We start from the raw sequence: 14,213 nt of genomic DNA on the forward strand, positions 1-14,213 counted from the left end.
CCTCCGTGGGGACGTTAGCCAGTGGGTTGAGACCGGAACCAGGGGATCTGCCTTGGTTTGGCTGGTCACCGAGGCTTGTCCTCAAAGTGCGCGGTGACGCAGCCTTCCGCCGATCTCCATCCAGCTCGCGATCCAAAAGCCTCGTCGATTTTTACGGCGAGAGCGATGAGAGTGTCTAAGTCGGTCGGCAGGTCTAGCGGGACTAAATGATCCTTGACGGCGGGAGATAGTCCTTGAAAAAAGGCATCGAGTAGCGCCCGATTATTCCAATGACTCTCAGCTGCTAGAATGCGAAACTCAATCGCGTAATCTGACACCCTGCGCATGCCTTGTTGTAAGGTGACAAGGGAGCGAGCTGCCTCACGATCAGGAGTGGAAAATTGAAAAATTTGCTCCATAGTCTTTACGTAAAAAGCCCATGAATGACACGTGGCGGAATTGTGGCTCCATTCAGCAGTAGCCCACACCTCCGCACGACCAGTCAGGTGGGAAATGACGAAAGCGATCTTTGCCCGCTCGGTGGGGAAGGCAGCTGCCTGGAGCTCAAAGTGGAGTTCGCACTGGGTGATGAACGGCTTAATGTTCCTAGAATTTCCAGAGAACCTCTCCGGTCGAGAGAGCTGTGGGCAGACAGCAGCGGAGGTGGCAGGTGGCTGCATGTTGACTGTTTCACATGGAAATACCGTGGCGGTATTGGGTGTGGTGCCAACTGGTTCCTTTTCTTGGATAATTTTCATAAGAAGTTCAAACTGTGAGGCCACCTGTCTCATCATATTGTCCTGATGCCTTGACAGTCCCTCTAGATGAAGGTGGAGGGCAGCAAGCTGCTCATCCTGCTTCGAGAGGCGTTGACCCTGCGCTTGAAGGGCTTTGCGCACCGGGTCTGAGTCTGCTGGGTCCATGTTATGGCCAGTTCGTTCTGTCATGAACGGAACAGAGGATAGGACCCAAAAATGCAAGACTCCAAAACAAATGGACAGTTTCCAAAAAGAGAGGTTTAATAGACGGGCATAGGTCGGTACACGGGGGGGCAAGCCAAGAAAGGCAACAGTATCCAAGAACATGAGGCAAAGAGGCAAGGTCGATAATCGGAACAGGGTCAAAGTCTTACTGTGAGTCTGTGACAAGGAATGCTGAAACGTGACGACAAGGTACAACGAACTGGCGACGAGAGGGAATGAGACCCGAGGTTAAATACAATCGGTAATTAGGTATGAACGAGGCACAGGTGGTGAAGATGCTCACAGGAGCAGGTGTGTGAGAAACGAGAAAAAGGAAGACAAAACTTGGAACACACACACACAGACACACACAAACACACACACATGACAGCCATATTATTTCAAAACTGTGGCTGAGTTATATCGTAGCAACTATTAACTAAATCATGAAAATACAAATTTGAGCACAAGAAAAAAGGCAATAATGTATACTTTCAGAGTACGTTGTATGATTTAACCACAATTATACAACCCCAATTTCAATGAAGTCGGGACGTTGTGTTAATTAATAAATAATTAATGGCCATTAATTTTGTTCATCATAGGGTTTTTTAGACCCATGACTTTGTCTGGTCCCTCACCTAGGACCCGTTTGCCATGGGGGACCTTACCAAGGGCATGAAGCCCCAGACAACTTAGCTCCTTGGATCATTGGGACACAGATCCAATGATCCAGGATAAGGCGATGGCTCAAGGAGGGAGAAAATGGGACTTGGAAAGCTAAATTGAGTAAATGTTAAGAAGACACAAAATTAAATTGGATTAGGTGTCTACCAATTGTATTGATGTACAACCCCAATTCCAATGAAGTTGGGATGTTAAACATAAATAAAAACAGAATACAATGATTTGCAAATCATGTTCAACCTATATTTAATTGAATACACTACAAAGACTGAATATACAAAGATTGAATATTCAAAGTGATAAACTTTATTGTTTTTAGCAAATAATCATGAACTTAGAATTTGACCCTGTCCCAGCTTTTTTGGAACGTGTTGCAGCCATAAAATTCTAAGTTAATGATTATTGGCTGAAAACAATCAAGTTTATCAGTTTGAACATTACATAGCTTGTCTTTGTAGTGTATTCAATTAAACATAGGTTGAACATGATTTGTAAATCATTGTATTCTGTTTTTATTTATGTTTAACACAACGTCCAAACTTTTTTTTTGTTGAGAGTATTGTGAATTTAACTGGGTGATTCACAGTTCTTGGGGTCACTGATTAACCTTTGAGGGGACAGTTAGTGTGGGTTCAGGTCAGGTCATTTGCCTTGAATCCCTTTAATGTGTGAATGAAACTCAGACCTATCTGACCTGGCGCCCCTGACAAAGGAGGGTTTATTCTCCAGATGGTCATTAATCACATTTCGGCCATAGGTGTGAGCTGGTGTCCTTTTGGCCGGACATCTTGAGATAACCAGATGAATTTGGGCTTCTCAGCACTTGTGTTCTTGGCCTTGAGAAGGGTTGCGGGGGTCTAATCATGTTCCTTGTCACTGCAATTCAGAACAGACCTCCTGTCTGTATAGATAATGAACAAAGGGTGTTGGTTGGTTATGTTCTTATACAAAAGGACGAAGGTTGAAGTCCATTCAGGATTCTTAAATGCTTTCTGTTTCTCTTTACTGCCTTTATAGGTACCAAAGCAGAGACTTGGCTACAGAATGCTGTTGGCTGATGTGTAAGGTAAGTGCAATTTTGACTTGTGGATGATGAGGAAAAAAATACCTTCCCCTAATTATTTTCTATATAATAAAGTTCCAGTCATATTGGTAGGTTACTTGATGTCCAGAATTATCAGCAATTAATCAGCAATATTTTGGGGTATTAAAGTGAGCGTTAAAAAAGAAACAAAAGACCTAATTTAATGATATTGCCTCTAGGTTTTTCAAGACAAGGGATCACTGGGATGTCAAACAGTGAGCTCTGAATGACAAACCCAAACAGGTACATTCCTTCTGCGATTAAAGATAAAGAAAATATTATGTATATATAATTATAAGAAAAGGGTAAGCGTGGCCTTGTGGTGAGCCCATCTCCCTTACAGTTCTCAGGTTAGGGGTTCAAATCTCAGCTACAGCCTTACGACTTGCGGGCATGTGAGGCTAATTGAAGACTCTTGAGTTGTTCATGTGTGAAAGTGAGTCTGAATCCTTGTTTGTCTGCATGTGCCCTGTGATTGGCTGGCACCCATCCATCCATCAATCCATTTTCTATTTTTCTCATTTTCTGCTTACCCCCATCAAGGTCTCGGGTGTACTGGAGGCTAACCCAGTCGATTTCTGGCCCGAGGCGGGGTACATCCTGGACAATCGCCAGGCCCATAGACAGTTTAGGGTCTTCAATTAACTTATCTTGCATTCAGTTCATGCATGTTTTTGGAATGTGGGATGGAACTGGATAATGTGGGGAAAACCCACACAAGCACAGGGAGAACATGCAAATTCCATTCAGGAAACCCGGACCCCAAATTTGAACCCATGACCTTTGAACTATGAGGCGTAGGTGCTAACTCGTCAGCCACTCTGCGTATGGGGAGAGATGTTTCAAAATTATTTGCACGTGTTTTGAAAATTCACAAATATATCCGCGATTCACATGTTTTGCAAAAAGAAAGAAAGAAAGAAAGAAAGAAAATGCCTAATTTAATTATATTTCCTCTAGGTTTTTCAAGACAAGGGATCAGTGGGATCTCAAACCATGGCTACAATGAGCTCTGAAAGACAAAACCCAACAGGTACTTTCCCTCAGACTAAAGATAAAGAAAATGTTATGCATGGATAATTATAAGAAAACTGCAAGCATGTGGTCTTGTGTTTAGCACGTCTCCCTCACACATATCTCAGCTACAGCTTTATGACTCCAAAAAACATGCATGTGATTGGCAGGTGACCACTCAATGGTGTACCTAAAGTGAGCTCGCCAGTTCACAAGTGACCCAAATGAGAATGTGTGGTATAGAAAATGGATATCCATCCATTGAAAATGGCTGTCCATCCATCCATCCATCCATTCATCCATCCTTCCATCCATCCATCCATCCATCCATTTTCTATACCCATTATCCTCATTTTAGGGTCAAGGGTGTGCTGGAGCCTCACCCACCTGAGACTCCTAGGACTGGGTGCCATATAGACAAACAGACAAAAAAAATAATTTGCACCTATGAAAAATTTAAGATCTTCAATAAGTCAAGCACACACACAGGCATGTTTTGTAATGTGGGATGAAATCAGAGTACCTGGAAAAAACCCATGTGAGCACAGAGAGAAAATGCATACTCCACGTAAGAAAGCCGGAGCCCAAATTCAAAGCTGCGACTGTTGAACTCTGAGGTGGACGTGCTAACTAGTCAGCCACTCTGTCTCCGCAAATAGAAAAAAGAAAATATCATATTGAACATGTTGGGCTCTGTTTTTGAGTATCACAAATCCAACAGTGGGCCTGGCGTAACTCGGCGAGGAGGCGGGCAAGCCCCGTTTTTTTAATTTGCTGGAATTAAAAGCAAAGTGTTCATAGCTGACTTGTTCTGTCCAGTCAAAGCAGATTATTTCCTTGTGATTGGCAGGTGACCGCAAATAGTCTCGCATGGAGACACCCCTATTCATTTAAAATTGATAATGTCATATGCTGCATTTTTATCTCTCATGGTACATCAGTATTGATACTGTCATTGTCCGTTGTCAAACTACAGGTATGCGCAGTTGTGCACTTAATGAAGTCTGGCGTTTTTATTTGATGTATACTCCAGTATTCACCTTAATGTTTTTTTTAATTTATTATACAAATAGTAACCCCAGAAGGGAAATTAAATGTAAGTTAAATTCAATAGAAAATGATAGCAATTCACGGTTAACATCAAGAACTTCATGTTGTTGTTGTTTTATGTAGCATTATTTTGCAATCTGTCATGAAAAACTGAGAAACACAAAAGATTCTGTTTATCTGATTGTTCCCCGACTGTATGTAGACCTTCTGAAGCAACAGTCCTCTTCAATATTAAAAAATATGAAATATATTAATATAACAAAGGCATCACAGCAAGTGGTAAACATGTCTGCCTCATAGTTCTGAGGCTGGTGTTAAAGTCTCAGCTCTGGCCTCCCTGTATGGAGTTTGAATGTTCGCCTGTGCTTGCGTGGGTTTTCTTCGGGTACTTTGTCCACATTCCAACAACATGAATAATTGAAGACTGTAAATCGTCCCTGCCCTGCAATTGGCTGGTAACCAATGCAAGGTCTGTCCCGCCTCTCGTCCAAAGTCAGCTGGGATAGTAGGCTCCAGCATACACGCAACCCAAATGAGGATAAATGGCATAGAAATTGGATGGAAATGTAACAAAGATAGATTTACATTTCTGATGTGAAATTCTTTGATAATATTTTCCAATATTTTTCTCAGTCCTGAAAAACAGTTGTTGCTTCATCATAAGACAAAAAGACTGTTTCAGCAGTTCTGCCCCCATTTTATAAACCCCTGATACATGACAGGTGGAATGACATTTAGTGCTTAGTTTTTTCCAAGATTTCCTCAAAAGTGCACATTGCCTGAAATTTAAAGACCTTTCTTGTTTGCACAAGATATTTTCATCATGTATACTACATGATCTATGTACAGCTCAACCAATCATGGAGCCAGAACACAGTAAGCATGCGAGTCTTCACTTTAAATTCAGTTAAGACTGCAGTTTGATATGTGAGTCCTGTGAAATACCCTTCCCACCTCACACACCCCACCCCACTCCACGGCCAGGGTTTTTGTCTACTTGTGACTTTGCATGCAAATTCAATTATGCTAATTACCGTAATATCTCATGTATAATGCACACCCATGTATAATAGGCACCCCCAAAGTTGACCTAAAAATTCAGGAGAACCCTTCTATCTATGAATAATGCATTTTTACATTGCATGATTTTTGCTTCTACCCATATGATCAAAACATGAAGTATTATCTGTATTTTGTTATTTTTTTCAAAATTATTATTATTATTATTAATCAGTTTATCTGAAGTTAAGCACTTTATTTGAGCACGTAATACTTTTGTTTTTATTTACTTGCTCTTATTTTGAAATTCACAGCCCTACTTTTATTTCGTAAATTAGGAAACACACAGTTGTGCTCATGTTTGATTACCCAGGCAGAATTTCTAAGATGGGTATAATTCTTCAAAAAAAAAATTAAGGACCAGGCGAAACACATTTAATTTTATTTTAATGGGATTCAAATTAAACGGTTAAGCATTTCAAAAAAGCATTATCATTAAAGAAAACATAACCATAAAGAAATTAATGATGGTTGTTGTTCAGTCATCAGTCATATTTTAAATATATATATTTCACAAATCCTGCCAGGGTATGTAAACATTTGAGCACAACTGTACATATATCCAGTCATACGTACCGTCATATTGGAATGAAAGTGTAGGCTACACCTTTTTTATAACCACTTGGTGGCGGTGGCATATTAGAATGAAAGTGTACACCTTTCTCATAACCTCTAGGTGGCGGTGGCATTTTGGAATGAAGGTGTACAGCTTTTTCATAACCACTAGATGGGAGCACGCTTTTATAAAATGTGAAAGTTTTTTCCATTTGCCCCTATACTGTATAATGCACTCTATTGACTTTTGACAATTATTTGGTAGGGGGGGGTGAATGCGCATTATACACGAGAAATTACAGTAAACTACTTGATGTGTTAATGTGTTATGAGAGGCATGCATGTGACTCACCATTTGAAGTCCTGATATAATCCAAAAACAGATGTGTTTTTTTTAAATTTTTTTAACTTTTAAATAATATGTTTCTCTTTGACAGTTCTGTTGAACTTCCTCTCCAACCTTGGACTACAGAAATATTATCCGAACAAACTCACTCTTCAGTCTCTATTGGAAGTCAACAAAAGCAGCATATACGAAAAAGAACTTTTATCAGTGAATGAAATGCCATTTTATTTCCTAAGAAAACTGTTCAAAATCAATGCTGGGTGCAGGAACTATACACAGATCTCAAGCAATCATGACGAAACCGAAGACAACTTTGACCTACTGGACATTTACACAGCATGTGAGTCAGAAAACAAAGTTCATCCTCTTGACCTGATAGTAGGTCTATTTCTTTGTGCTGACAGCTTCTTGCAGCAGGAAATGGCCCTGAAGATGTCGTTATGCCAGTTTTCTGTCCCCTTGCTGTTGCCCCACTGCAACAGCAATCAGTGTACTCTGATGCTATGGGCTCTGAGAGAAATTGTGAAGGAGTGGTGTCCGCATGATTTGTGTCAGACCAGAGGATTTGTTGAGAACAACATTGTGCAAGCAACGATACCATTCTTTTCCTTTGTGAGGCTAAAGAACTGCAGTTTATCCAAATCTCAGTTTTTAAATCACATCCTCAGCTGTGGCCAGCAGAATCACAATATATTTATACACAGAGACATGGAAGGAGGGGCACGGACTAGAAAAATTTCAAATACGTTGGTGGAGGTTTGCTGGTTCCTTCCTTGTGGGAGAGAGAATCTTGACATATTCCAAGAGCCAATTACATTTGCTAATTTGCGAGGAGATATTTGTGAGTCACTCCAACAATTTTCTTTTCTTTATGAAGTGTCCAATGCAGTTTTTGTATTTTTGGACAAAATTGAAGACAAGGAGCACAACATTCTGACAGCTCTTCAAGATGCAAAATCCAAACTCCATTTTGTTGTTAATCGCAAAGAGGGTGCCTGTGAGGATATGATGTCTGTCAAGAAAACACTGCAAAAGCTGAATTTACCAAATAGCAGTGTTAAAATCAAAGACTCAAGAGTGAACGTGGCAGAGTTTTCTCAGAGACTTTGTGGTGCTATCAAGAACTCACTGTTTCACATAAAACACAAAATGAGTATTGAAAAAATGCTTGACAAAGCAATTGAATTGGGTCTGTCTGTGGATGAAAACAACACTCTTGACCAGAAAAAAACTGCTGAAGATATCTTGAGGTGTATTATTGTTCCTAGTATAACACACTACAAAAGACAACAACTTCCTTTGCAAGGAGAAAACTGGAAGAGGTTATCACAACTGGAGATAAAAGAATGTAGAATGTATGATGTCAGCACTGATGGTGCTGAGCATTATAAAGCTCAGCTACGGGCAGAGAAAAGACACATTTGGCAAGAGCAAAACAAGCAAAAATTGTCAAAAGGAATGGAAGATTTTATTGACACCTTATCAACAAGTGACAAAGAGAGTAGAAACGTTTTCTTGAAGTGGATGTACTTCATATTTAACAGCCATTCTCGTGACAAATTGACTGCCCTGCGTCACAAGTTCAAAGAGCAATCCAGAAATAAGGATGCCAAACTCATTGCAGAGATTGATCAAGATTTGTTGGATAGCTCTTTAGGAGTAGAACATTACATGAGAGAAATGGGACTAAACTATGAGGTTTCGATGCAATCAGGAGATACCACAGATAAATTCTCCTATTTGCCTGCTGTTGCTGCTGAAATGCTGTTGGACGGTTATCCATTGGAGCTTTTGGATGGAGACGCTTCGAACATCCCAGAGAAGTGGGTGACAGCTGTGCTAATGGAGCTTCACAAGAAGGTTCGTGGGAACAGCAGGCTGATAGTACTAGCCGTGTTGGGTGTTCAAAGTACTGGAAAATCAACTCTTCTCAACACCATGTTTGGTGTTCATTTTCCGGTCAGCAGCGGCAGATGTACAAGAGGGGCCTATATGCTTTTCATCAAAGTTGGAGACGATACACAAATTGAGTTGGGTTGTGACTTCATCCTCCTCATTGATACTGAAGGTTTGAAATCCCCTGACCTTGCACAACTAGAAGATAGTTATGAGCATGACAACCAACTGGCAACCTTTGTCATTTGCTTAAGTGATGTGACCATTATCAACATTGCAATGGAGAATGCAACTGAAATGAAAGATGTCCTGCAAATTGCTGTCCATGCCTTCATTAGAATGAAACGAATTGGAAAAAATACAATTTGTCATTTCGTGCACCAAAATGTTGCTGGAGTTTCAGCTCATGCCAAAAACTTGACAGAGAGACAACATCTATTGGACCAACTAAATGAAATGACCCAAATTGCAGCTAAAATGGAGAGACAGCCTTCGATTCAAGCATTCACAGATGTGCTCAACTATGACTTGGAAAAAAACAACTGGAACATCCCAGGACTTTGGCACGGAACTCCTCCAATGGCACCAGTAAACACTGGTTACAGTGAAGCTGTAGCAGATTTCAAGAAAAATCTTCTGGAGTCAGTGGTAAAGGAAATGAGTAATGATGTCTCAAAGATCCCAGACTTTCTGGAATGGATGCGTAGTCTGTGGAAAGCGGTTAAATATGAGAACTTCATCTTTAGTTTCAGAAACACACTTGTGGCCCATGCTTATGACAACCTGTGCAAAGAGTTTGCCCAGTGGGAATGGGAGATGCGAAAAGCAATCCTCTCCTGGCAGAAAGAAGCAGAGTCAGAAATCTTAAATGCCAACAACGAGGATGAATTGGAAAAATTGGTCACATTAAAGAAATCAAAACTATCTGAGGAAATTGAATTACAAAAAAGCATATTCAATGGGAAACTCTCAGACCATTACAAAGAGAAAGACAGATGTGTAAAATTGGTGGAGAAATACAAAACTGACTTTTTCAATAGTATTACAAGTCTGTCAAATGATATTGAACATTCAGTGAATGCTAAATTGGACAAAGTCCTTGAGGTAAAAAATGGTTTGAAAAAGGCACAGGATATACAACAGGAGTACTGTGGCGTGATTGAAGAGCGAGTCATGAAACTTCTGCATGACTTCAAAAATGTCACACTGTCTGATGCCCAACTAATAGAAGAGTTTGACAAAATGTGGACTACAGCTACTGCTAATGTACCTACACTGAAAGAGCAACCTATACCTGCATATATTCTCGCCATACTGAAGAAAATTTTCTCAAATCGGAACGTGAATGAGAAATTAAGACAAATCAAAAGCCTAAAGGGTTTTGGAAGTGACCCATTTAAGGCCAGAACTGACCATGTCGACTCCATGTCGAATAAATTTAAACATCTCTGTAAAGGAGATTTGCAGATATTTGCAGACAATGTCATTGAGATAGCCACCCAGTTTATTCTTGATATAACAAAGTCAAATAGTGATTACCATGATTCTTTCTCAAGGGATCTTCTGCAGAGGGTTGATGAATTGCTTGTCAAAGGTTATGATCGTCACCAAACCAACACTCAGTTTGACATTGACATCAAACTTCATATTTGTGACATTGCTGCAAGAGAATTCCTCAAGATGCACCAAAGATTTTTGTCAAATAATGATCCCCGAGTACAGTTGGAAAAGTACAAGCATCAATACTTGTTAGACTTTCTGGATTTATACAAAAAGACAGATCATTCCCAACGCAAAGCAAATGATTTTGTCCAGCTTTGTATCAAGCCGGCCATTGAGGATTGGATCAACAAATCTTTGGGAACTGGAATTGTAGATGAAATTGTGACAGGCAGGCTTTCCATGATGTACAGTTCACGCTCTTGTTTCCAATACAACATTCAGAAAGATTTACTGCTGGAAGATGATTTCGACACTTTTGTCAACTACATTTGTCACTATGAAACATACCTTAAGAAAAAGATACTTCTTGACATCTTCCAAGCAATGAGGAAGGACAACACGTTGTACAAATTACAGAAGATGAACCTGGAGATGGTAGTTGGCAAAATATTAAATGCAGTGAAGGAGGCCTCAAATATGCAATCAGATGACGATGCAAACATTCTAAAACTTGTCATTCAAATGCGCAATAATCTGATTAAAGACATCGTAATATCGGAGGAGGCACAACAGTGCAGCCTGTTTCAGATCCAAACCACATGCAAGTCATTTACACAAAGCTTCATTGCATCCTTGAACACATTGAAGGAAACCCTCCTTGTTGAATACTCCAACAATGAAAAGATAACTGAAACTCTGAAAAAACTTGAAAGTAACCCACAAAACGTGCTATTCAGAAGAGTAGTCGGATGTGGACAGCAGTGTCCATTTTGTAAAGTTCCTTGTGAAGCAGGTGGAAAAGAGCACAAACAACATCATGCAGCTGTGCATCGACCACAGGGGCTTGGAAGATGCATATATAACTCAACTAAAGTCCTAGTTGAATCTTTGTGTACGACTGGTGTGCAGAGTAACTATGTTTTTCAAAACAGTTTGACACGTAAGGAGTGGGTTCCTTACAAAGACTACAGTACCATCTATCCTGACTGGCACATTCCCCCAGACGCCACAATGGAAGCGTCTAATTACTGGAAGTATGTACTGGTATGCTACAATGAACAATTTGCTAGCAAGTATGATGCCAAGCCAGCAAACGTTCCATACGAATGGAAAAAAATCACACAGAAACAAGCGCTGCAGGGTTTGAAAGAGGCTTTCAACATTAAATAATGTAATGTGGAGTCTGTTGTAGATTGAGGTAAAAAATTATGTGCAGTGTAACTGGGTGAGGATTACAAAAAGAACAGAGAAAAAAGAAGACATGTTAGAATTTGACTTGAAAATAAGCACACTGTCAAGGATGGAATTTAAATCTATCATGAAATATTTTAGAAGTTGTGCACGTAAAGCATCACAATCACAAGGCAGCAAACCAAACAGGATGTGGCTTTTTGTGAATTCTTCTGCAAATTGCAAAAATATTTACAACTTGGTAGTTCATTTGCAAACTGATTGAGGAGTATCTGCAACATTTGCACAATCAACATTGTCCCAGATTATCGCACTACTCGTCACTTTAATCTGCATTTGATCTACTCTAAATGCTAGAGGACTCTGCATCTTTTTGCACAATTGTCAAAAAAATAAAATAAAAAATGTACCGGCATTACCAGATAACTAGCAACCCTTTACTGCTCAGTGACTGTTTTTTTATTTTTTTATTTGTCAATGTCTTTCTGTCTCCAAAGTGTTCTGTAAATTGACTGTCTGTTGTCGTACTAGAGCGGCTCCAACTACCAGAGACAAATTCCTTGTGTGTTTTTTGGACATACTTGGCAAATCAAGATGATTCTGATTCTGATACTCTCCTTGAAGTCTCGGCGCCCTTTGCACAATGGTCATTGCACCGGACTATTGCAATATTAGTCATTCGAACTGCTCTAAGTGCTAGAGGACTCTGCATCTTTTGCACAATTGTCAAAAAAAAAAAAAAAAAGTACCGGGATTACCAGATAACTAGCAACCCTTTATGCTCAGTGACTGTTTTTTTTTTTTTTTTTTGTCAATGTCTTTCTGTCTCCAAAGTGTTCTGTAAATTGACTGTCTGTTGTCGCACTAGAGCGGCTCCAACTACCGGAGACAAATTCTTTGTGTGTTTTTTGGACATACTTGGCAAATAAAGATGATTCTGATAAAATCTTGTATTCCGATACCACAGCATCCTGTCTTTTACGAACACTGGTCTTCATCTTGTCAACTCAAACGCGACCGGATACACTCATTACCATGGCGACAACCACAACAACGGATCATGCCACGTGTATTATAAGAACAAAATGGGGAATGGTGGTGGTCACCAGTACTCGGGAGAGGACATTCATTTAAGGCTTGCTTGAGGTATGTTCACGTACTTTTAATACGATATGACTCGCAAGCAGGCAACAAAACGGTACGTAGCCTAGCAAGCTAGTGCTAGCACTAACGGTTGTACATAAACATGCCGCCGTTCTGTCGAATCATGCTCTTACGTTTCAATCCCCGGCCCCGCCTGTGTGGAGTTTGCATGTTCTCCCCGTGCCTGCGTGGGTTTTCTCCGGGCACTCCGGTTTCCTCCTACATCCCAAAAACATGCATTAATTGGAGACTCTAAATTGGACGTAGGTGTGAATGTGAGTGCGAATGGTTGTTTGTTTGTATGTGCACTGCGATTGGCTGGCAACCAGTTCAGGGTGTACCCCACCTCCTGCCCGATGACAGCTGGGATAGGCTCCAGCACGCCCGCGACCCTAGTGAGGAGAAGCGGCTCAGAAAATGGATGGATGGATAAATAACTGTACATTGCAAATATTCGTGTGCGTACAAACACAGACAGAATGTCGGGCTTCATTTCCTTGTCTTGCACAATGGCAAGGCTGGAGGAGCTCCTGCCTGGGAAGGTTTTCTTTTATCTGGCCTGCGACTGACGGGATGGTGGTGTTCGTCTCCTCTGGCCCAGCCGAGGAAGACGCACACGCCTCCTTGTGCTCGGACCTCCGCTCCTTAGTAGGACCGATTTGGCCAGCGGTGGGGGCGGCGGGTCTCGTTGTTGATCCCATGGCGTAGGCGGATCTCCCGGAGGCGAACTTGGCCACCGAGTCCGTCGCCACGGCTCACCGCCGAGCCCAGCTTCGGCCCGGCGACTTAAGCTCTGCGAGTACAGAGTTTGTCACGCCTGCTCCTTGTCCACCAAGTGCGGCTCAATGGGAAAACGTAAAGATCGGAGTTTGGAAGTTTTGCTTTTCAATGTATTTTAATCCTCGTATTTCTAGCCTTGCGTAACGAAGCATTCAGTAATGGCGGCTGTGAATGAAAAACTAAATGCCTACAGAGGCCTGTCAACCAATCAGCGGTTGTCGGAACAACCCGAATTCCTGGTAGCTCTGGAAAGACCCTACCCGCCAGGAGGAACTCAACAATCCAAGGGGAACCTTCCGTACCCTGGTAGTTTTTTTTCAGGGGCACACAGGGGGAACTCAAGCTACAAACCGTTGGTAGCTTGGTAAGTTCCTACAAAGGTTTCTGCGGCTGGAAATCCCCTAATGACACAAATGCAACAGGCTAATTTCAGAGTTCTTTATGTCACGGAGTTAAAAATGGAATTTGTTGATTGATTTATTTATTTCTTCTTACTTGTATTTTCGACCTGCATTAATCATTTCATGGTTACTTTGAGTATTTGTGAATTAAAGCTCAATTACTGGTTTTTATTCATCGTTATTTTATCATTTCCTTTGTAATCGGCCTTACTCTTCCTCTGTCGTACCTGTTGGCCTTCTGTCTTCCCTCAGATTATGATGCTTGTTGAGGTTAAATCGTAAATGAAAGAGCTCCTACTTTATGTATTTGTGCCATATATGTTACAACCTCCAGTGCATATTGTTCCCACCGACATGTCATTATGACTTCAAGGTTTTGTGTCATTTCTTTCACTAATAGTAGT

At 40.9% G+C, this 14,213-nt stretch overlaps 1 protein-coding gene across 1 annotated transcript; it reads left to right on the forward strand.

Moving 5' to 3' along the window:
• The first annotated feature begins 5,636 nt into the window (after window positions 1–5,636).
• On the forward strand, window positions 5,637–11,464 carry LOC133414885 (up-regulator of cell proliferation-like). The gene is made up of 2 exons (XM_061700587.1): window positions 5,637–5,652; window positions 6,828–11,464. Exons 1-2 carry the CDS (start codon window positions 5,637–5,639, stop codon window positions 11,462–11,464), a joined length of 4,653 nt encoding a protein of 1,550 aa, XP_061556571.1.
• Window positions 11,465–14,213: the final 2,749 nt, after the last annotated feature.

The sequence above is a fragment of the Phycodurus eques genome, chromosome 2 (genome assembly GCF_024500275.1).
Source record: "Phycodurus eques isolate BA_2022a chromosome 2, UOR_Pequ_1.1, whole genome shotgun sequence".
NCBI lineage: Eukaryota > Metazoa > Chordata > Actinopteri > Syngnathiformes > Syngnathidae > Phycodurus > Phycodurus eques.